This window comes from Chaetomium strumarium (genome assembly GCF_033439665.1).
Source record: "Chaetomium strumarium strain CBS 333.67 chromosome Unknown B0T15scaffold_3, whole genome shotgun sequence".
Classification (NCBI taxonomy): Eukaryota; Fungi; Ascomycota; class Sordariomycetes; order Sordariales; family Chaetomiaceae; genus Chaetomium; species Chaetomium strumarium.
The window spans coordinates 2,669,518-2,688,565 of record NW_026944431.1 but is presented as its reverse complement, the minus strand read 5'-3'; the positions used below and the strand labels follow the sequence as shown (position 1 = coordinate 2,688,565).

The following is a 19,048-nucleotide window of genomic DNA, read 5'->3' as shown; positions in this document are numbered from 1 at the left end:
TTTCGCCAATATATAATCTGGTGGTCTTGATAGGGCGAGCTCAATAATATGAGTGTGACGATGGTGATTGGCATATGGAGGTTAATATAACAGTAGAGCAGCTGCGACATTGCGAGATGTCCGTACCGCGATGCTGGGAATGACGGTAAGGATTCTAAGGAAGCAATGGGCTTATACTACGGTGGAGGTCGAGGCTATCGGTCATATTAAGGGACAGAAACTAGAGTGGGATGCTTGGTGACTGTTGCGGGTGTTATGATGAGTAGGGCGTATGTTTGTGTCGTGGAGTTCATGAGGTTGGTGAATAACCAGTCTATGACTCTATCATGAACACAAGCGTTTGCGTGTGACTTGAGGAGGGGTGCGCTTGTGTAAGGACGCCCTTCGTCACCGTTGGTGCAGAGCCCGGAGAGCTCAAGTTGATTAGCCATTACTAAAAACTAGTCGGTCCTTGTTCGTATTCATGCCGTTAAGGGGAATCTCCGGGAGCACATCCACATAATGCGGAGTGGAGTATATCCGAGCTGGCTACTAGTAGTAGTAGTACAGTAAGCCCCAGCAACACCCCCTTTCCACCCGACTCCAGCCACGTCTCCCCCTTCTATGAATCGGCCACCGGACACAAGTCATAATACCCATCCACGTTATTCCCCCACCACTTGGGAAACGGCTTGGACGGCCCTCCAGCACCAAAGACGGCAAAGCTGAGGATGAACAGCGCAAACAAGCTCGCCCCATCAAAGGCCCCAGTAATGAGGTACGAATAGTCCCTGAAGATCCTAGGGCGGCGGTTCCGCAGATAGAACTGCACGAAAAACCCCGACACGACCTGGCTCAGCAACACACACGTCTGACTCGCGTTATACGGTATATAGCCCGCATACTGCAAGAACTGCGGCATGTTGATGTCGTAGAGCGTAAACGACCTGACCCTGAAGTTCGGGAAGAGCCAGGCTACGATGCGGTGGATGACCACACACCCGGCGCCGACGGCCATGCCGATGGGCACCATTGCGTAGCGGCCGCCGGTCTTGTACAGGTAGCCCGCCAGCGCCCACGAGGTGGCGTTGGTGTTGTAGCTCTGCATGGTGGCGCCGCTCCAGGAGCTGTTGCCATCTGTGTTGGCAAGCAGGTCCCGATTGCTGCCGACGATGGAAATCATGACGCCGTAGTTGATGAAGCCGCCGAGGATGGTGCCGTAGACCTGGGTGAGGAACATGACACGGGGAGGGATTTTCACTGAGTGTGGAGTATGGGTTAGCCATGTCGGAGTTAGACTGGCAGCCCGCAGGCTGTGGCAGCAGAGGGAATCAGAGGTGATGATTTTGGAAGGGAGGCCATAAACGTACGATATTCCCCCATCTTCAGGTCGTTGGACAGATTGACTGCGTTGGAAATCACGTTGTGGGACCAGGCGGCGAAATACATGTTGCCGATGGGCCGCTCAGGGAGGATGAGGCCTGCCAGCATCTTGGACAGGTTGTTCGTGGCGATACCGTTGCCGTATCGTGAGTACAGCAAGGTGCTCTAGAAGGGTAGAGTGTCAGCAGACAGCCAAGTGGCGGGAAAACATGAGGAGGAGGCAAGAGGTTATGTCATTACCAAAGGTGCGATGAACATGCCCAGCAGCAGCGAGACGACGTACGCCCACGCCGGCATGGTGATGTTCTGCGTGGTGACGACAATGAGACCGAGGACAAAGCTGATGACCAGCAGGCCAATGTACCACCACCACGGTGTCTCCTTGTAGTGTTTTATCATGTGGGCGTGGTGGCGGTCGTCGTGTCTGCCGGACTTGGCGCTCTTGTACGCCCGTATGATGTCCTTGCCCCAAAAAAGGGCGCAGTGGACGATCAGGGCTCCGATGGCGGCGTTCGCCATGAGCAGCGAGTAGGCAAAGCTGCCGCTGAGACGGGGCAGGCCGTATCGGGCAAGCGCCTCTTTGTCGAGCACACCGCCGGTAAAGACCTTCTCGACCGGATATGCCTTGCCATCCTCGGATCGGAGCCGCGTCGACATGAACGGTTGCGATTTCGCACCCCATGCATTGGTGTAGTAGATGCCGAGCATTGCGGCGTAGCAAACCAGATAGCCGAGAGCCGTGTGGGCCTGCAGCGGGAGGGGGAGGGAGGTGTTGAACGAAGTGATCTATTCCGTCGTTAGCTTCTCTTCAGACTCGCCTTTTGCTCGAGGATGATAAAGAATTTTTCAGAACAGTGCAGTCTGTGCCTTACGTATTGCCAGTCAAATGACAGACTGAAGAGCCCCAAGCCCTCGTTGTTCAAAGAGCCACCAAACAGGTTCGTGAGGATGGCAGCCTTCTCGCCGGTGGCGTGCATGGCGGCCAGACACGGGATCGACACGGCGTTGAGCCACGGCCAGATGTAGGCAGGGAAGAACTCGTAGAAGAACATGCCGACAAAGCAGTACCAGAACCAGCGCAGGGGCTTGGAGTTCTTGACCTCCTGCCAGTGCAGGCCCTGGAGCGTCTTGACCGTCGGAAGCGTGCTCCAGTACACGGCATCGACGTGCCAGACGGCAATCGGGCGCATGATGCCGCAGATGCCGTAGCCGAACAGGCCGATGGAGATGACGGCCAAGATCACCGTGGTGGCGCTGATGGGCAAATCATAGAAGAGTTCCTGGGCGGCAAAGACCTGCACGCTGGCCGCAGCGTTGGACGCCGACGTGGCCGTGATCGAACAGATGGCGTGCTCCTTCAGACCCCACGGCCCCGGGTTGAGGAAGGTCATGACGGAGATCCAGCGGGGAAGTTTCCCCTGACCGCCTCGCTCCCGCCACCGTGCAGTCAGTCGATCTCCGCGGGGGAGAACCTTGGCCCATGCGTTACCCGCGAAGTAAGCGATGAGGACGATGAAGGTGCCCTGAATAGTGATCATGGTCGGTTTGAACTGGTGATGCTTAGCACTCCTAGTAGTACGCTATGAGGAGGCGCTTTTTTGTCGACTAGCTTACCGTGTAGATCTGGTACATGCAGGCCTGAAACGCCGAAAGGCAAGTGGCCAGGAACAGACTGCGGAAGGTCAACGCGGGATCGCCATCATCCCTCAGGGGCAGCAGATGAGTGGCCGCATCAGTGCCGGTGACGATGATGGCGTCCTCGTTGTCGATGTCCTTGTCCTGGATGCTGCCGTCGCCGTAGGCCGGAGGAGCACTCTTGATTTCGGGAGAGTCCGGGACTCCGGTCTTCTTCTCGGTTGCGGACCCGGTCTCTTGAGGCTCCTTATGGTCAGGAACCTCGACCACAGCGGTTGGTGCATCAGCAACCGCCATGTTGCGATGCCTGTTGATTCGGGATGCGCTCAGTGGCTCGGGTTGACAGTGGACACTGACGAGTAGGCACAGGATCAACCCGAAGATGGGAATCTGATCTGGGTTCCAGCCATGCCAGTTACCCGGAATATATGATTCTTCGAGAACACCAAGCCACTCGGTTGCTTCGTCCCTAACAGGTAGTTCGTTAATATCAGCGATGGCGAAGAGTGGTGCAATCCGACCCCGGACTAATGTTACCACGCAGCTTGCCAATTGCGCGATTCACAAATTGGCTGATAAGGACCACAAGATCCATCACAACCGGGGCGGCCCGGGTCTATGGTACTCGACCTTCCCAATGCGGCATGTGCGTGCAGACGCAGAGCAGGCTCAAAGCCCGAGTCGTGTTGTCACTTGTGTAACTTGTGTTTGCCACAAGTTCGTGGCGGTCAGGGGGTATTGAACATTCCGATGTTCAAAGAGGGAATATGCCCCGTCGGGAGGTGGTCTCACACTAATAAGCAACACTGTGGCACTTAGAAGACCGTGGGACGGGGGAGTGCGGTGAACGTGCTGTTGTTGGTGATGCCGCCACTTTATTCCCGTTCCAGCCTGATTTGAGGGCAGCGCATTACACCCTTAGATGGTGTTTCCTCCGGGTTGCACCTTCCCGATAGGTATAACGGGACGGTGACGCCACTCTGCGCCAGCTCCGGCAACAGATCGCGAAGATCCTTCGTTCAACAATTAGATCGGGAGTCATGGGGCATACTATCAGCCATAGGATCGATAGAACTGCTGGTCTGAAGATTCTGCTCATCCACCTCCCTGCCCTGACCATACATAACCCTCAACCCCAGAAGCTTAGATATCACCTGAGTCTAAATCTTTTGCAACCACGTCATTTCCCTAACAGACGTAACCGCGACGTCTAGCCAACCGGGTCGTCCTGTCTCCGGGGGCGAATACTAATACCACAAGTCCCGCCTTCTCTTTAAGTCGCCCCGATCCATCCCCGTCAATCTTTGATAGCACCTCGGATCCTGGACCCTGACCATATTAGCACGACGGCGAAAAGGGATGTCCCCGAGATACACGCACCTCACTAGGGAGCCACCACATAATCGAGGATCCAGTAGGTAGTATGGCTAATGCGTTTGCAGACGGGACAATCGATCCTAGTACCGGTTGTCATATTGGTGTGTTCCGAGAGTTGGGCGCAGAACACTGGCGCCGCGCCGGCGTGGTACTCGTCGAGCCTTGGTCAACACATGCAGTATGAAGCGAAAACGTGATTGGGCTTGTTGATCATAATGCCCTCGCCCTCCTGAAGATACTTCCCTTTGTACTTTCCGTAGTGCGGCTAAGGATTCTTGAACACATGGCGATATGTTTCCTCGGGCTGAAACAGAGGAAATGGGGAATGAGCTTAGCTGACGGACTGACTGGAACTTGTGAGGAATGAATCTGGACAATGTGCGGAGTGTCAGAAAGACAGGAGCTCTGAGAGCTTGCTCGACCGGGACGTATTGGATATGGAGAAAGCAATCCTGGCTTGACTCCTTAAGTATGATTTTCTTTCCTCGGCTTCCGATACACCCTGCCACAATACTCTGTTTGCAGCCTTGCTAGTTTCACTTCCTGATCATGAGGTAAAGGGACCAGAGTTGAGGTTACAGTGGCCATGCTGTACCAGACCGCGGCCGTTGCAACGCTCCGCCGCCACTGAGCCTTGGGGAGGGGGTACCAGAGCCATACTGTCGATCGAAGGGGAGGATGGAGTATGTTCTCTGCCAGAAACAAAACATGGGAACCCAAATATAGAATTCATCGCTGCTAAAAGCGTCGTGTGTCTGCAACTCCTTTCCATTCCACCCCTGCGGTGACGAAGGCGAGGTTTCTGGCCTTATCCACGGCCTGAGAAACCAACATGTTACATACATAGCCTGGCTTCAACCAGGTGTTTGACACCAAGCCGAAAAGTGGCGACGGATGCAATAACGAGGCGTTACACCACAGTCAACTCGAACCAATCCTTGATCTGGCCCAAGCCTTGGGGGCTAAGCAGACGAGGTATTCCCAACACCCCAACCAACAAAGCATAGCGAGAGCGGGCGGTTGGTCTGGACAAGCTGCAGACGAGCAGCAAAAAGGTGAAACTCAACCGCGACTTGAGACAGTTAGAAAGTTCTTGCCCTGCCGCTACGGCCACGATCTTCAGGCTTCCAGTCGGTTGGCCGAGCCATCGAAGTTGTATTGAGGGTTGTATTGACGGTTTTGAATCCCAGAGACCATCATCGCCCCAAGAGATATAACACCGGCTGACGGCTGGCGAGTTCCTAGGCTTTTCCATCCTTTCGAATTCCTCCTCACTTCCGTCTACATTATCCCTTCCGCCACTTACTACCCCCTCACCCGTTCAACAACTCCCCCTGAGAAGCCTCTCAGAGCACATCTCCGGTCCAGTACAATGTCTAGTTCGGGCCTAGGCCACAATACCACTACTGGTGCGCCGGAGAAAGTTGGACCGCGCGTCATTACTTCCAACCTGCCACCTGCTTCCAAAGCTCCTGGCAGTTGCACGCCTGCCAAACCGCCAAAGACGGGGTGCATTCAATCAGCCAAGGCCTCGACAGCTGGGTCATGCGAGCCCAAAGTTGCCGTGGCCGGGCCTCCAGGCTCCGTTCAAGTTGCCAAGGGAGTCGCTAAGATGTCTCTCTCTGTTCCCGCCGAAGACAAATGGAAGCTGCCCCGTTCGATCGCAATGCCTCCGGGGCCGCCCGTGGGCTGGTAGTTGGGCCTTTGATCTGGCTCTGGAAGATGGAATGTGAGACAAGGTCTTATGAGTGGTCTCCAGGATGTAGCTGTTGGAGGTGCGAGGCTGAGGAGGTCTGAAGAAGATTTCAGTGCGAATCCTGCTGGTCAGGTCACTCGGGTGTCAGGTAGGGTAGTGTCAAGGAATGTGGAGATGTCACACAGTCAGTCATCTAAATGTCTCATCTAAGATGCTCTTCTTGAAGTTCTCTCTTTAGAACTCTAGCTCACTTTTCATTCCCTCCTATGACGAAGTTGGTTATTACATTACAATAAGGTATTTCTGCCTAAGAGGCACCTTGAGTGCTTAGCTGGATGGTATGAACGTTGGTGGCGTTTGGCGTATGAATGAAGACCTCGTCCATTAAGCGCACTTTCGTGGAATTAACAAGGAGACTTGTTGTTTCAGTTCTTGACATGCCGTTAGGTTCTCTAAATGTCATACTCAATGCCCCCAATGGAACCTGCAGACCAAGTCACACCATGACACGACCCTGTCCCGACAAACCGCATAGTCAACCTTTGAAAACGGTGATTGGAGTATCAGAATGCACACGCGCACTTCAATGTAACAGAGAAACCAGGGAATCCAACACAATCTATCCTTCTAGTGCCCCATCAGCTTGCACCTCTTATTAGTGAGACTGTGAGACTTGGTGGTTGGTGCATGGTCGTGTGCATTAGTGTGGCGTCTGCTCATCGTTCCGTCTGCCACCCTTGGCACGGGAGCACCTTCTCACAGTCTATGGACTTCGGAGTCCGGCCCCAAACTGACACAAACATTGAACAGCGCCAAACCCGCATGACCTAAAATTAGCCGCCAAACAAAGATAGTTATTGAAGCTCTAAGTTGGCCCCCTATTGCAGGCGACCCCGCTGCACCCTGTTAACATCGAGTGTGACTCTGGAGTCTGATAGGTACATAGGTAAGTCCAGCTTCCAGGGCAGTCTTGAAATTCCCGAGTCCCGACGCTTAAGCAATCAGTCTGTTCTTCCGCGCCCACGATCTCCTTCTAGACAAGTCCGACTCCGCCCATGTCTCAATCTCCCAGCAGGATCCTACTCGAGGACCTGCCCGAGGATGAGCCATGGCCGCCAGTCCCACCCGACGTCGACTTTTCCGCTATTCAAGTCGAGACACCTGAACTTTCGGTCACCATAAACAGCATGCTCTACAAGATCAAAGGACAACCGTCCGTCCTCTACAAGATGAGAGCCGAGTATCGGGAATACCAGCTTCATGTGGCGGCTGGGGATTGCGCAATTCCGGTCCGTGGAAAAGTGCTGGGTAAGCCCACGAGGGGAAACGGCGAGCTATTTTTCTACGGCTTCATCATGGACCTGACGGTTCCTGTTCCTGACACTCTGTCGCTGCCGCAACGGCGGGAGATTACGCAACAGATGATTCAGACCGTTCAAAAATTGCACGCTAAACGCATCATCCATGGCGATATGAAGCTGGAGAATATGCTTCTCGATAACCAAGGCAAGCTTCGACTTTGCGATTTCGCTGAGGGGCGGTACGTGGAGGAGGATGGGGATGTCTGGGACGGGAATTCCACATTACGCTTCGAGTCACCCAACCGGCTTCTGAGGGCGCAACAGTTTGGACGTGACCCACCGCCGCCTATCATGGAGGATGACCTGTACGGTCTTGGGCTGAGCATTTGGCAGCTGTACACTGGGAGGATCCCACATGAAGATATAGCTGGCGATGACGTGGATCTCAAGGAGAGACAACGGCAGGAAGAAACAGTCAACGTAGCCAAGGTGGATGATCAGGAGGCCCGTGACATTATCACGAGCCTTCTTTGCAAAGGGGGAGCTCGCATCTAGGCTGAAGGGCGGATTATCACCGATGACTCAGATAGTACTCTGTATTGGAATAGAATCCTGCTTTGCTCACTTCAGACTTCGTTAGTTCAAAGTTGGCTCCTAAACCCACTGGGTAGGTACGGTATATTGGCGTGTTCTCTTGGGTGTATAGGTACCGTATTTCAGCTGCCTCGTAGCTGATACTAGTACTTCTTAGCACCTAGAAGATTGGGAGATTGGCAACGTATTAAAGCTTAGCCTATCTGCTAAGTTACCTAGTCGGTCACGCGCCAATGAGTATCTCAGACGGCAAGCAAGGCTTTGTCCGTGTTACACCATTTCACCCAGTGCAGGATGAGAACCCCCGGCCCGAATCCATGTTCAGTCATGATCATGGTCCGTGTAGCAACGCTCTGTCCGTAGCGTGTGCTGCTTGTTCGCTTGAAACGTCCCAGAGAGTACCTAGAGTGAGGGACCCTGAGTCTGGAGAGGTTGAGTAATATCATCCGAGACCTCGCGAGACAGCAGTTGAGCGTCCGAGATTTTGGTTCATGAACTGGGGACCTTCTGGCAGTCGAGGGTGGTGACCAACCCCGAGGTCAAGGTAAATTCTTTTGCCTACCTACTAGTACCTATAACCTATAGGTGCTTGGGGATCTATAATTTGATCCCGTAGGTGATAGGTTGTCCGCTTGAGAGATTACCCAGGTACAAGTACCTTTGCCTGTTGTGTTCGTGTGAGATAATGTGCTCATCAAAGGCGTTTTCGGTTTTCTTATGCAACTGCTTGATTGAGACAGTGAGCTGTTGCTACAAGTAGTCTCGACAAACTCGAAGTCTCGGACTACTGGCACCTACTGGCAGCATCCCATCCGCCGGGGTTGCTTCTCAGTCAGGGCGGTCCAGCATGAAATGGAAAGATGCTATCGGTGCAGCCGAAAACATGGATGTCGTTGAATCTTGGTCAGGAATCTATAAAAGGGAATGCGAAAGTGTGAGCAGATTGGGTGAAGGAGGCATGTGGGGGTCAACCGAGCAGGAGCTATTGACTGTTTAAGGTGTGGTACAATCCAACCACACTGTCGGTAAACCATTTTGATTTCTCTTTGCACCAATCTCTATTCACGTGCTCACCTAAGCATCCATGGATGTTCTACCGCTCCTGCGCCGCACCTGGAAATAGCATCATTCATGCAGATGGTTTTGATGATCGGCACGCCCACACGGGCGCCCTCGTTGGCGCCTACAACGGTTACTCCACCGTCGACGTCACAGTGGTTTTCCGCTCTTCTGTGGCTTTTTGGCCTGTTGGTTAAATGGGGAAACCCGGCCCAAGAAGCGGACAAACGAGGCCTGGGAATACTTATTTGGACTCCTGGAGCGCCTGCTCCATGGAGTTGACTCGATGAGATCGAGTAAACACTTTCAGGCGATAATGTTATCCTTGTCTTATCAGCGCTGCAGGGTCCAGGTTCGCCGAGATAGGCGCTTCCCCGCGATAGCAACAGCAAAAACTTGAAGATAAGGCCCGTCGCGTGTTCCCCCGCATTGACCACTTGGATCAGCTCCACCCCAGCCAAAGCCCACTTTTCCCGGTCAAGGCAAATGGCCGCATCCAGCTCAGATCGTCTCGCATGACGTTCCCTGATGAGGACATTTGGGATACCGAAGCGGCAACGGCGTTGCCACGGACATCACATCCACAAACGACACCACTAGCGAAATCCTAAGACAAGATGGATTGACGAATGCCAAGGGCTTCTTGCCCTGGCATGGCGTGGGGTACCTAAGTGCCCTGATTGTCGGCCATGCTGCAGCAGGGACTGAGGGGAACTGATAAGGGCTCCAATAAGATCGGACGACAGTTAACTCTAGATGGAGACCACATCCTTGGATGGCGTTGTCTTGGAAAGGGGGAAGCCAGCTGAATTCTGAGCTATCTCTCTACAAGATCCCTTATATGAAGGGTCCAATGCCTTTGTAGACGTTCTAGACGCCCGTCAAGTCTTCACCCGGACGGTCCCCAGTACCACCGCGAACACTCGAGCGCGACAGCCATTCCGAGCCCTCCCCGCTATCGATACGGGTTCACTGTGCGTCATCTCACAGGGCAACAGCCCCTCCGGACCGGCGTTGGAAGGATCGGGACCTTGGTCGCGCGGGCTGCTTTCCCACCTCTTTCCTGTTCAACGTTACGGTCGGCGACTTCAACAGCTCCGCCACCATGGCAGAGGAGCCAAGCTTCTTCCGTCGCGTTGCCGACAAGCTGGCCGTGGAGGCAGAGCCAGGGTTAACCAACGCGCAGTTAATGGTACGAAATCCTACGGCGTACATGATGTCACCCCCCTCGGGCCCGCTAACCTACCTCCCCCGGTTCAGTTGACGAACCATGATCTGAAGCCGGTTGAGCCAGCGCGCCGCCAATGGGGCGCATGGAACTTTGTCGGGTTCTGGATTGCGGACGCTTTTAACATCAACACCTGGATGATATCGTCCTCAATGATCGTGGGAGGGTTATCGTGGTGGCAGTCGTGGCTTTGCGTCTGGATCGGCTACGCCATCTCCGGCTGCTTCATCTGCCTGACGGGTCGGATTGGCGCAACCTACCACATCGGTTTCCCGGTCGCCAGCCGATCGTCCTTTGGGATATGGGGCAGCTTATGGCCAGTCTTCAACCGGGCTGCTATGGGTATGTGCCCGCCTGCACCACGCTGAGTGAATGCACCCAAACTGATTGACGGTGCAACAGCATGCGTCTGGTACGGTGTGCAGGCGTACATTGGAGGACACTGTGTGTACATCATGATCCGGGCGATCTGGAAGGGCTGGGTGAGCATTGCAGCTGAGATTGTTGATGGCCCCTTTTCCTGACCCTCGCACCAGGACCGCGACACGATCCCCAACACCTTCTCCAAAGACTCTGGCACGTCCACAGCCGACTATGCCTCATTTTTTATCTTCTGGTTATGCTCGCTCCCTGCGATATGGTTTCCCGTCCACAAGATCCGCCACCTTTTCACTGTCAAAGCGTACTTCGTTCCCTGCGCCGGCATCGCCTTTCTCATCTGGGCTGTTGTCCGCGCCGGCGGTGTCGGTCCGATCGTGAGACAGCCCGCGAGGAAGCATGGCAGCGAGCTTGCCTGGGAGTTTGTGAAGGGCGTCATGAGCTCTATCGCTAATTTCGCGACCCTTATCGTCAACGATCCCGACTTTTCCCGTTTCGCTGTCAAACCGCGCGATGCTCTCTGGTCGCAGCTCTTCACCATCCCCATCTCCTTCGCCGTGACCTCCTTCATCGGCATCATCGTCTCTTCTTCCTCGTCCATCATCTACGACGAGGATCCCATCTGGGACCCGCTGGCCTTGCTCGAGCGCTTCGTCAATGAGGGAGGCTCGGGGCAGCGCTTCGGCGTGTTCGTGATCGCCGCGGCGTTCGCCCTCGCCCAGCTCGGCACCAACATTGCCGCCAACTCGGTCTCAGCCGGGACGGACATGACGGCGCTGCTCCCGCGCTGGCTGAGCATCCGCCGCGGCGGGTACATCTGCGCTGCCATCGGCCTCGCCATGTGCCCCTATAACCTCCTCACGTCGAGCAACCAGTTCACCACCTACCTGTCCGCGTACAGTGTGTTCCTCTCGTCCATCGCCGGCGTCATCGTCTCGGACTACTACTTTGTTCGCCGCGGCTATCTCGAGGTGAAGGAGCTGTATGATGCGCGGAAGGCCGGGCCGTACTACTACACCTACGGCGTGCACTGGCGCGCGTATGCCGCCTACATTGGCGGGATTCTCATCAATGTGGTCGGCTTCGCCGGCGCAGTGGGAACCCCGGTGCCGATTGGTGCGACGTACGTCTACAACCTGAACTTCTTTTGCGGGTTCACCGTCTCCGCGGGCATGTATTGGGCGTTGTGCAAGTTCTTCCCGGTCCCCGCCACCAGTGATCGCTGGATGGAGGTTGGCGATGAGATTGATGATCTTAGGGTTGCGTATGACAACCAGAGCGGGAGTTTGGATGGGGATGACATTGCCGAGGGAGGGAGTTATAATAAGGATGTTGGGAAGGCGGTATAAAGTTTATGTGTTTTTGTTATGATACCAGGACACTTTGTCGAGACCTTCCGTATTGATGAAATAGGAATCGGGCAGCGATGTACCACGGCCATCGCTTGGCATAGCCATGAACAGCTCAGCGCTCCCTTGCTCCCTTGTGAGGACCAGATATGCGCCTTGCAAGTTAGAATCTCATCTGGAACGAATGGTGCGCGTAACAATGATTTCGAGTCTACATCCCGCTGTATAGTATAATGCGTAGCCATATTCCCAACTCCGCCCTAGCAACGTGGCGACGAACTAAGCTTTCACAGCGGCCTGACTCTGTCTTTCCCGTCTCAAGATACTACTTGACCAAAAGCTGGTAGCTATCAACGTGGAGAACCTCGAGACGAAGTGTGGGAAAGGCTCACTTGGAAGGGGGGTATCTGACCGTCATTGCTACCTACGTACCTGAATCTACTAGTAGGTTCATTCCCCTCGTCCCGATCCACGCATATATACCGATTCCATCCAGAAGGCCTTGATTAAGGTAGTAAATACCAATTTTAGAAGCTTGATTGTTAAGGTAGTAAGATAACCCTAACCCGCCCCTACCCACTCAGGACTCCAGGAATCAGGACCATTCGAACCTGCCCCTGCCCGTTGTCGTCGAATCCCCAGCGATCTCCACCGACGTATCTCTTGGCTTGGTGGGGCTATATGGCAGAATTCCTCTCCGCCAAAAATTCCGGAACGGTGCCTCGCAGATCGCATCGCGGATAGCTCTCGTTTAATGACAAAGACAACATGGCAGCCGGCAGCGGAAAAGGGACCATTGCGCACCGCAACAAGGCAGTGCCCAAGAAGGCCGAGTCGAAGTCGCTGAAGAGGAAACGGGAACAGGAGGACTTGGGCAAGCTCCGAGAAGCAGTCGAGCAGCTTGTGAGTATGAGTTCAGTCGCTCGTTTAGCCGTTTGCCCTGATTTTTCTGTGCTTTTCTGACGCCATATTGTCGCTTCTAGGACCCAAAGTCTCCAGACATCAAGAAGTTCACCGACCTCCCGCTTTGTGACGCCACCGCGTCCGGCCTGCGCGCATCCCACTTCGAGGTCTTGACCGATGTCCAACGAGCCGCGATCCCCCTAGCTCTCAAGGGCAACGACGTCCTCGGCGCCGCCAAGACTGGCAGCGGCAAGACGCTTGCCTTCCTCGTCCCAGTCCTCGAGAAGCTCTACCATGCGCGATGGACCGAGTACGACGGGCTCGGCGCCCTCATCATCAGCCCGACCCGCGAGCTGGCCGTCCAGATCTTTGAGGTCCTGCGCAAGATTGGGCGGAACCACTACTTTTCAGCTGGCTTGGTGATTGGTGGCAAGAGTCTGAAGGAGGAGGCCGAGCGGTTAGGGCGCATGAACATCCTGGTGTGCACACCTGGCCGGATGCTGCAGCACCTGGACCAAACAGCCGGGTTCGATGTGAACAACCTTCAGATCCTGGTACTGGACGAGGCCGATCGGATCATGGACATGGGCTTCCAGTCGGCTGTGGATGCGCTGGTTGAGCATCTGCCGAAGACCAGACAGACGCTTCTGTTCTCCGCCACGCAGAGCAAGAGGGTTTCGGATCTGGCGCGGCTCAGTCTGAAGGACCCCGAGTATGTGTCGGTGCACGAGGCCGCAGCATCCGCGACACCGGCAACTTTGCAGCAGTCCTACATCGTGACACCGCTTGCCGAGAAGCTCGACACGCTGTGGGGTTTCCTGCGAACAAATCTCAAGAGCAAGATCATCGTGTTTCTCTCGTCAGGAAAGCAGGTGAGGTTTGTTTATGAGAGCTTCAGGCGTATGCAGCCGGGTATTCCTCTGCTGCATCTCCACGGCCGGCAGAAGCAGGTCGCGCGGATGGAGATCACATCGCGGTTTGCGTCGGCAAAGTACGCCTGCCTCTTCGCTACCGATGTTGTGGCGAGAGGTGTCGACTTCCCTGCCGTCGACTGGGTCATCCAGGTCGACTGTCCTGAGGACGCAGAGACATACATCCACCGTGTGGGACGGACAGCTCGATACGAGAGCAAGGGCCGAGCCGTTCTCTTCCTAGAGCCTAGCGAGGAGGAGGGTTTCCTGAAGCGACTCGAACACAAGAAGGTGCCGATCAAGAAGGTCAACGTCCGGGAAAATAAAAAGAAGAGCATCAAGAACGAGCTCCAAAGCCAGTGCTTCCAGTCTCCCGATTTGAAATATCTCGGCCAAAAGGCCTTCATCTCCTACACCCGCTCCATCTACCTCCAAAAAGACAAGGAAGTCTTCAAGTTCGACGAGGTCGACCTCGACGGCTTTGCCGCGTCCCTCGGTCTCCCCGGGACGCCGCAGATCAAGTATCAAAAGGGCGAAGACATCAAGCGCCTCAAGAACGCCCCTCGCGCCGCCATGCTCAGCGACTCGGACACCGACTCCGACGGCGAAGGGGCCAAGGTCAAGAAGGATCAAGTCCGCACCAAATACCAGAAGATGGCGGAGCGCCAAAACCAGGACGTGCTCTCCGCCCACTACCGCAAGCTCGTCGGCGAAGAAGGCAACGAATCCGGCGCCAACGACGACGACGACGACGAGGAAGCCGACTTCCTTTCCGTCAAGCGCGTCCTCGACGGCGACGCGCAGCTGGACGCCGCCGCAGGCGGTGACCGGGCCACCACTGAACAACAACAACCCAAGGTCGTCAATCTCGGCAAGTCAGAGTTGGTCATCGACTCGCACCGCCGCGAGAAACTGCTCAAATCCAAGAAGAAGCTCGCCAAATACATGGAGAAGGGCAGCAAGTTGGTCTTCGACGACGACGGCAACGCCCACCCCATCTACGAGCTGCAGGGCGAGGAGGACTTTGAGCGCGAGGGCCCCGCCGAGCAGCTCCGCCGCGAGTTTGTCGAGGCCGAGATGCAGCGCGTCCAGGAGGCCGATGTCACGGATAAGCAGCTTGCCAAGCAGCGGCGCAAGGAGAAGAGGGAGCGACAGAAGGCGCGGGAGCGCGGGGAGGAAGTTAGAGGGGGAAGCGGGGAAGCTGTCTTGCCCCAGCTTGCCACTGGGGAGGAAGATGGAGAGGGAGAGGATCCGCTTGCGCTTTTGCGGTCGTTGCCTGTTGCTGGCGAGCACGGGGATGATGATGGTTCCTCTGGTGGTGAGACTGGTGGAGAGGAGGGCGTGGAGCACGAAAGGCCGAGGAAGAAGGCTAGGAAGTGGTTCCAGGATGACTCAGACGAAGAGAGACGGGAGAGGAAGAAGAAGAAGGGTGGGAAGAAGGTTATTGAGATGGATCATGAGCCGGATAATCTGCAGGATTTGGAGGCGCTGGCTGCTGGGTTGTTGGAGGATTGAGGTGTTTGGAGTGCCAGTGTCCGTTATTGTGTCAGTACATGGGTCAATTGATACCTCTGGTTCTTGGTCTTCAAAGCAAAACCCAACGACGAGCCTGGACCATTTGAACTAAATCTAAACTTCAAAATGCTGAAGGGGGTGGTATATCACCGAAAACGCCACGTATGTAATTCCTAGACACCGGCACCCGGAGAACCCGAACTTCTCCCCCTTCCACCTCGCTCCCTGGTCACCACTTCTTACTCTCCTTTTCATCACCCAGCTCCACCGGCTCCCCATACATCCGCACTCGATAGAAGCATGTGTGATCGTCGGCCCCATAGTTCGTCACGGCCCGCACCATCACCAAGTCCGTCGCGGCCCGGAGCTGATCCACCAACTCGTCTGCCAGCTTGTGTACAAACACCCCGTCGTCATGCGCCCGATGCTCATACATGAACTTGCCAATCTTCGCCAGCCCCTTCTCCAGCAGCGGATGACCCACATCATCGGGGAACTGCACCGCCATCCAGTCCAACACGCGCTCGCGCCGGGCGTGCTCGTCAAAGACGGCCCAGACCTCCACGTCCCGCGGCATGGCGAGCGGGTCGTTTGTTACGCCCGGGTCGATGTGCTCCAGTACGACGTACTGCGGGATGACGAAGTTGGGAAGGCGGACGGCGAGCGTAGCCGGGTAGCTGACGTTCTTGTCGCCGCGAGTGGCCGCACACCAGCAGTGGCCTGGGTCGGACCAGGCGGTGAGGGATTGGGACTTGTCTGGGATAAACTGCGGGCGCTTGGGCATGGCCTTGAGCCATTCTTTGGAGAGGACGGGAGGTGTGTCGATCTTGTAGGTTGGTGAGGTGAGCGAGAGGTCGATCTGTGCCGCGTTGCCCGGGCTGAAGTGGTTGACGCGACTGCGCAGGGCGGCGTCAATGCTACTAGTGCCACCCTTGGTTGCTCTATCGAGATAGCGGCGCGTTACTTCCTTATCGACAATCTCTTTGACGAGGGTCTTGATATCGGCTTTGTTCATGCCGCCTGCCTTGGCTTTTGCTTTGATCTCATGGATGAGGCCGTGGAGCTCCACGCGGAGACTGTCCATGTCGCGGTTTGTTTGCTCCTTGCTCTTCGCCAGCTGGTCCATCAACTCGCGCATGAATTCTTTCCTCGAGATAACCGTTTCGTCGCTCTCCTTTGTCGGGGTTTTGCCCGGGGCTTTGCCCTGGGTCTGACGGAGCAGCTCGGCTACCTTCCGCTCGTTCTTTTGGAACCACTTGTCCCAGGCCGCCGGTGCCGACTTCTCAACGATACGCTCGACATCACTGGCTGAGAGCGGCTTAGCCAAGAGACCAGCGTCCCTGAGTCGTTGTTCTATCGCTTTCCAATGCTTCTCAGAGATGTGGGACTTCCCATCCAAAGAAAGGATGCTGTTATCCTTTTGGATCCGGTCCTTAAGAGCATCCCAAAACTCATCCGCAATCACGACCTTCCCTTTCTTATCTTTGCGCACCGAGATGACCTTGGGGAGAACTGCCTTGAGGTTATCCACCACCGCCTCAGTCGATGACGTCCGTCTCTGGAGATAGTCCTTGAGATCGTCATACTGGGCATCGGTGAGGACTCCAAGCGGGTGCAAGAGTGGTGAAGGGAAGAACTGCCCAACGTTGCTTGTCCAGTCTTTCCACCCATACCACCGAAGAGTTAGGACGGGGCTCTCGTACAGGTCTGGCCGGGCGTGAATGTGAGCAAGCCGCATTGCGTGCAACACGAGGAAGGCGGCCGCAAAGATCTTGAAAAAGGACCAAAGGGAAAACGCATGCTTGGCCTTGGACCAGTGTGAGCGGCCCTTGTCGGTCGCTGCAGTTGGGGAAACTTCATCCTTCTCGCTTTCAGCGTCAGCTCGGCCAGGTAGAGGCTTGAGGTGCCGGCCGAGTCGACGGGCGAAGTCTGGCATCGCTCTTTGGGCTGATGGGCTTATCTCTTGCGATCCCTCCTCATCATCGGATTGTGGTGACTCCCTGTCCACCGATGGCTGGTGGGTGACGTCATCCCGGTCATCCGGACGAGGCGGCAGCTCAATCGGAGCCCGTGGAGTTGTCCCTCCGGGACGTCGTGGCGGCCGTTTCAGGACACTGGGAGGCGAAGCTGGCGCGGCTGGCGCAGGCTCTGAAGCAGCCAGACGAGCGGCTGTAGCAGATCGCAGTGCTTGACGCAAAGGCGATTGCGGCCTTGGAGGAGTCTGAACTGCCGCACCCTGGTATACGGTGCCTTCCTCAAGGAAACTACGCGCAGAACCAGGTCGCTCGATGCTGGCGTCGTTCGGCAGGAGCCCGCTTGCCGGGGTCATAGTGTGTCCGGAAGGCGGTCGAGGCACGGGTGGTTGGGGAGGAGGCGGCATCGCTGCCTTTGCCGCTTCTTCCTGTGCTTGTTGCGCGAGACGCTCCTGCTCGGCTTCCTCCCGAGCGGCGGCCTGAGCCTCAGCACGCTTTTGGTTGCTACGCTTTCGGGCTTCTGCTGAGCGTTCCCGTCTCAACCGGGCCTCTCTCTCTTTCCGTTCCTTCTCCGCAAGAGCCTCGGCATCTCCATCGTCCCGACGCCTCTTCCGGCCAGCTTTCCGCGGAGATCTCCTCACGGAGGCTCGTTCGGTCGGTGGTTCATTCTCATCCTCATACTCGCTACCCTCACTCATCCCATTCACCGCCTCGTCTCGCCCTCCAGATCCCGCCGCTTCCTCGTGCTCGTTGTCCACCTCCACGGTCGGGTGTATCGTCGGGGGTGGTGGAGAGGCAGTTGCGTCTCTCGAACCTGCCCTTCGCACCCTCGCTTGAGCCTTGGTGCGACGGCGGGCCTCCGCAGCTATCTTGTCCCTCTTGACTTTGGTGAAGATCTCCGCCGCAGCTTTCGTAACGTTTCCACCACCCCCGACCGCTCTACGGTCGGGCAGGTGGGTGATCGGGGACCCATATGAAGTGCTGTACTTTGCCGGGATCGGTGTCCTGACCTTGCCTCCACGGTCAGGCATAAGCCGTCCAGTAACAGAATCCCGTACAGGCGTTGAGCCCCTGGACAGTGATGGCGAAGGGCTCGCAGTTTCCCGCAGCCGACGTGTCGCAGGCATGGCGGTAACTGCGTCAGCTCGTTCTTGCGACTCAGCTACTAGGGTCTGCTGTGAGCCGACAACGCTCTGCTGCGAGCTGGTTGTAGAGTCAGCCATGGTTACCAATTGCGAGTAAACCGGGAGTGAATCATGAAAAGTAAATAAGAGCAGATGAAACAGGATGAATGAGTGGAAGAAAGGCACTGAGTGAGAGAGAAAAAAAAAAGTAAGGTTGGAGTTTTTGTGCAAAAGGAATTGAGCTGAGGCGCACAATAGGAGCGAATGGCCAGTGAATAGGATTGGGTATGAAGGCAGGAACCTGAACAATTTACCTCGAGTGACAGCGTGGCCGGCGTGACAACCTCAAATGCAGGTCAGGAGGGGTTCCTGCAACCAACAAACCAGGACGCACAACTCAGATGACACGTCACTTCACCAGTGCTGTGCCTATAACCGTCCGATAGTATGGTGCAATTGGTCCCGGATACAGCCTTGACAGGAACTGAGAGGATTGGTTCTGACAGTTTTCGTCCGGACGTCTTCTTATTCGACCGCAATGGCGATGCTCATGTTGAGAGACTGGACAAGATGAGAGACGGAGAGACAGCTGCTGGATGGAGGGTTAGGCGCAGGGCGCGAAGCAGCTAAATGGCAGACGCGC

The 19,048-nt window shown here is 55.8% G+C and overlaps 5 protein-coding genes across 5 annotated transcripts; 3 read left to right on the top strand and 2 right to left on the bottom strand.

The window, feature by feature from the left end:
* Positions 1-516: 516 nt before the first annotated feature.
* B0T15DRAFT_165674 (OPT oligopeptide transporter protein-domain-containing protein) lies at positions 517-3,393 on the bottom strand. Its single transcript, XM_062862159.1, has 5 exons — positions 2,977-3,393; positions 2,235-2,912; positions 1,603-2,148; positions 1,350-1,527; positions 517-1,239 (listed from the first exon to the last, which is right to left on the bottom strand). Exons 1-5 carry the CDS (start codon positions 3,292-3,294, stop codon positions 602-604), a joined length of 2,358 nt encoding a protein of 785 aa, XP_062722907.1. The 5' UTR covers positions 3,295-3,393; the 3' UTR covers positions 517-601.
* A 3,439-nt stretch (positions 3,394-6,832) lies between these two features.
* On the top strand, positions 6,833-8,002 carry B0T15DRAFT_529288 (kinase-like domain-containing protein). The gene has a single exon (XM_062869099.1). It carries the CDS (start codon positions 7,126-7,128, stop codon positions 7,924-7,926), a length of 801 nt encoding a protein of 266 aa, XP_062722906.1. The 5' UTR covers positions 6,833-7,125; the 3' UTR covers positions 7,927-8,002.
* Positions 8,003-9,718: 1,716 nt separating this feature from the next.
* B0T15DRAFT_165610 (permease for cytosine/purines, uracil, thiamine, allantoin-domain-containing protein) lies at positions 9,719-12,065 on the top strand. The gene is made up of 4 exons (XM_062862158.1): positions 9,719-10,216; positions 10,285-10,594; positions 10,655-10,734; positions 10,789-12,065. Exons 1-4 carry the CDS (start codon positions 10,130-10,132, stop codon positions 11,977-11,979), a joined length of 1,668 nt encoding a protein of 555 aa, XP_062722905.1. The 5' UTR covers positions 9,719-10,129; the 3' UTR covers positions 11,980-12,065.
* A 576-nt stretch (positions 12,066-12,641) lies between these two features.
* On the top strand, positions 12,642-15,423 carry B0T15DRAFT_165599 (P-loop containing nucleoside triphosphate hydrolase protein). Its single transcript, XM_062862157.1, has 2 exons — positions 12,642-12,882; positions 12,963-15,423. The coding sequence occupies exons 1-2, from the start codon at positions 12,748-12,750 to the stop codon at positions 15,306-15,308; spliced, it is 2,481 nt and encodes an 826-aa protein (XP_062722904.1). The 5' UTR covers positions 12,642-12,747; the 3' UTR covers positions 15,309-15,423.
* B0T15DRAFT_165563 (uncharacterized protein) lies at positions 15,317-18,703 on the bottom strand. Its single transcript, XM_062862156.1, has one exon. The coding sequence runs from the start codon at positions 18,502-18,504 to the stop codon at positions 15,538-15,540; it is 2,967 nt and encodes a 988-aa protein (XP_062722903.1). The 5' UTR covers positions 18,505-18,703; the 3' UTR covers positions 15,317-15,537.
* Positions 18,704-19,048: the final 345 nt, after the last annotated feature.

What these genes read in the sequence shown, in the direction of transcription:
- B0T15DRAFT_165674 (XM_062862159.1), bottom strand. Translation starts at nt 3,294, where the DNA reads ATGGCGGTTGCTGATGCACCAACCGCTGTGGTCGAGGTTCCTGACCAT. An exon ending in TGTCATTTGACTGGCAATAC is followed by an intron (nt 2,149 to 2,234) that starts GTAAGGCACAGA and finishes ACGACGGAATAG; the next exon opens with ATCACTTCGTTCAACACCTC. An exon ending in GCATGTTCATCGCACCTTTG is followed by an intron (nt 1,528 to 1,602) that starts GTAATGACATAA and finishes CTACCCTTCTAG; the next exon opens with AGCACCTTGCTGTACTCACG.
- B0T15DRAFT_165599 (XM_062862157.1), top strand. Translation starts at nt 12,748, where the DNA reads ATGGCAGCCGGCAGCGGAAAAGGGACCATTGCGCACCGCAACAAGGCA. An exon ending in GAGAAGCAGTCGAGCAGCTT is followed by an intron (nt 12,883 to 12,962) that starts GTGAGTATGAGT and finishes TGTCGCTTCTAG; the next exon opens with GACCCAAAGTCTCCAGACAT.
- B0T15DRAFT_165610 (XM_062862158.1), top strand. Translation starts at nt 10,130, where the DNA reads ATGGCAGAGGAGCCAAGCTTCTTCCGTCGCGTTGCCGACAAGCTGGCC. An exon ending in TAACCAACGCGCAGTTAATG is followed by an intron (nt 10,217 to 10,284) that starts GTACGAAATCCT and finishes CCCCCGGTTCAG; the next exon opens with TTGACGAACCATGATCTGAA. An exon ending in CTTCAACCGGGCTGCTATGG is followed by an intron (nt 10,595 to 10,654) that starts GTATGTGCCCGC and finishes ACGGTGCAACAG; the next exon opens with CATGCGTCTGGTACGGTGTG.
- B0T15DRAFT_165563 (XM_062862156.1), bottom strand. Translation starts at nt 18,504, where the DNA reads ATGGCTGACTCTACAACCAGCTCGCAGCAGAGCGTTGTCGGCTCACAG.
- B0T15DRAFT_529288 (XM_062869099.1), top strand. Translation starts at nt 7,126, where the DNA reads ATGTCTCAATCTCCCAGCAGGATCCTACTCGAGGACCTGCCCGAGGAT.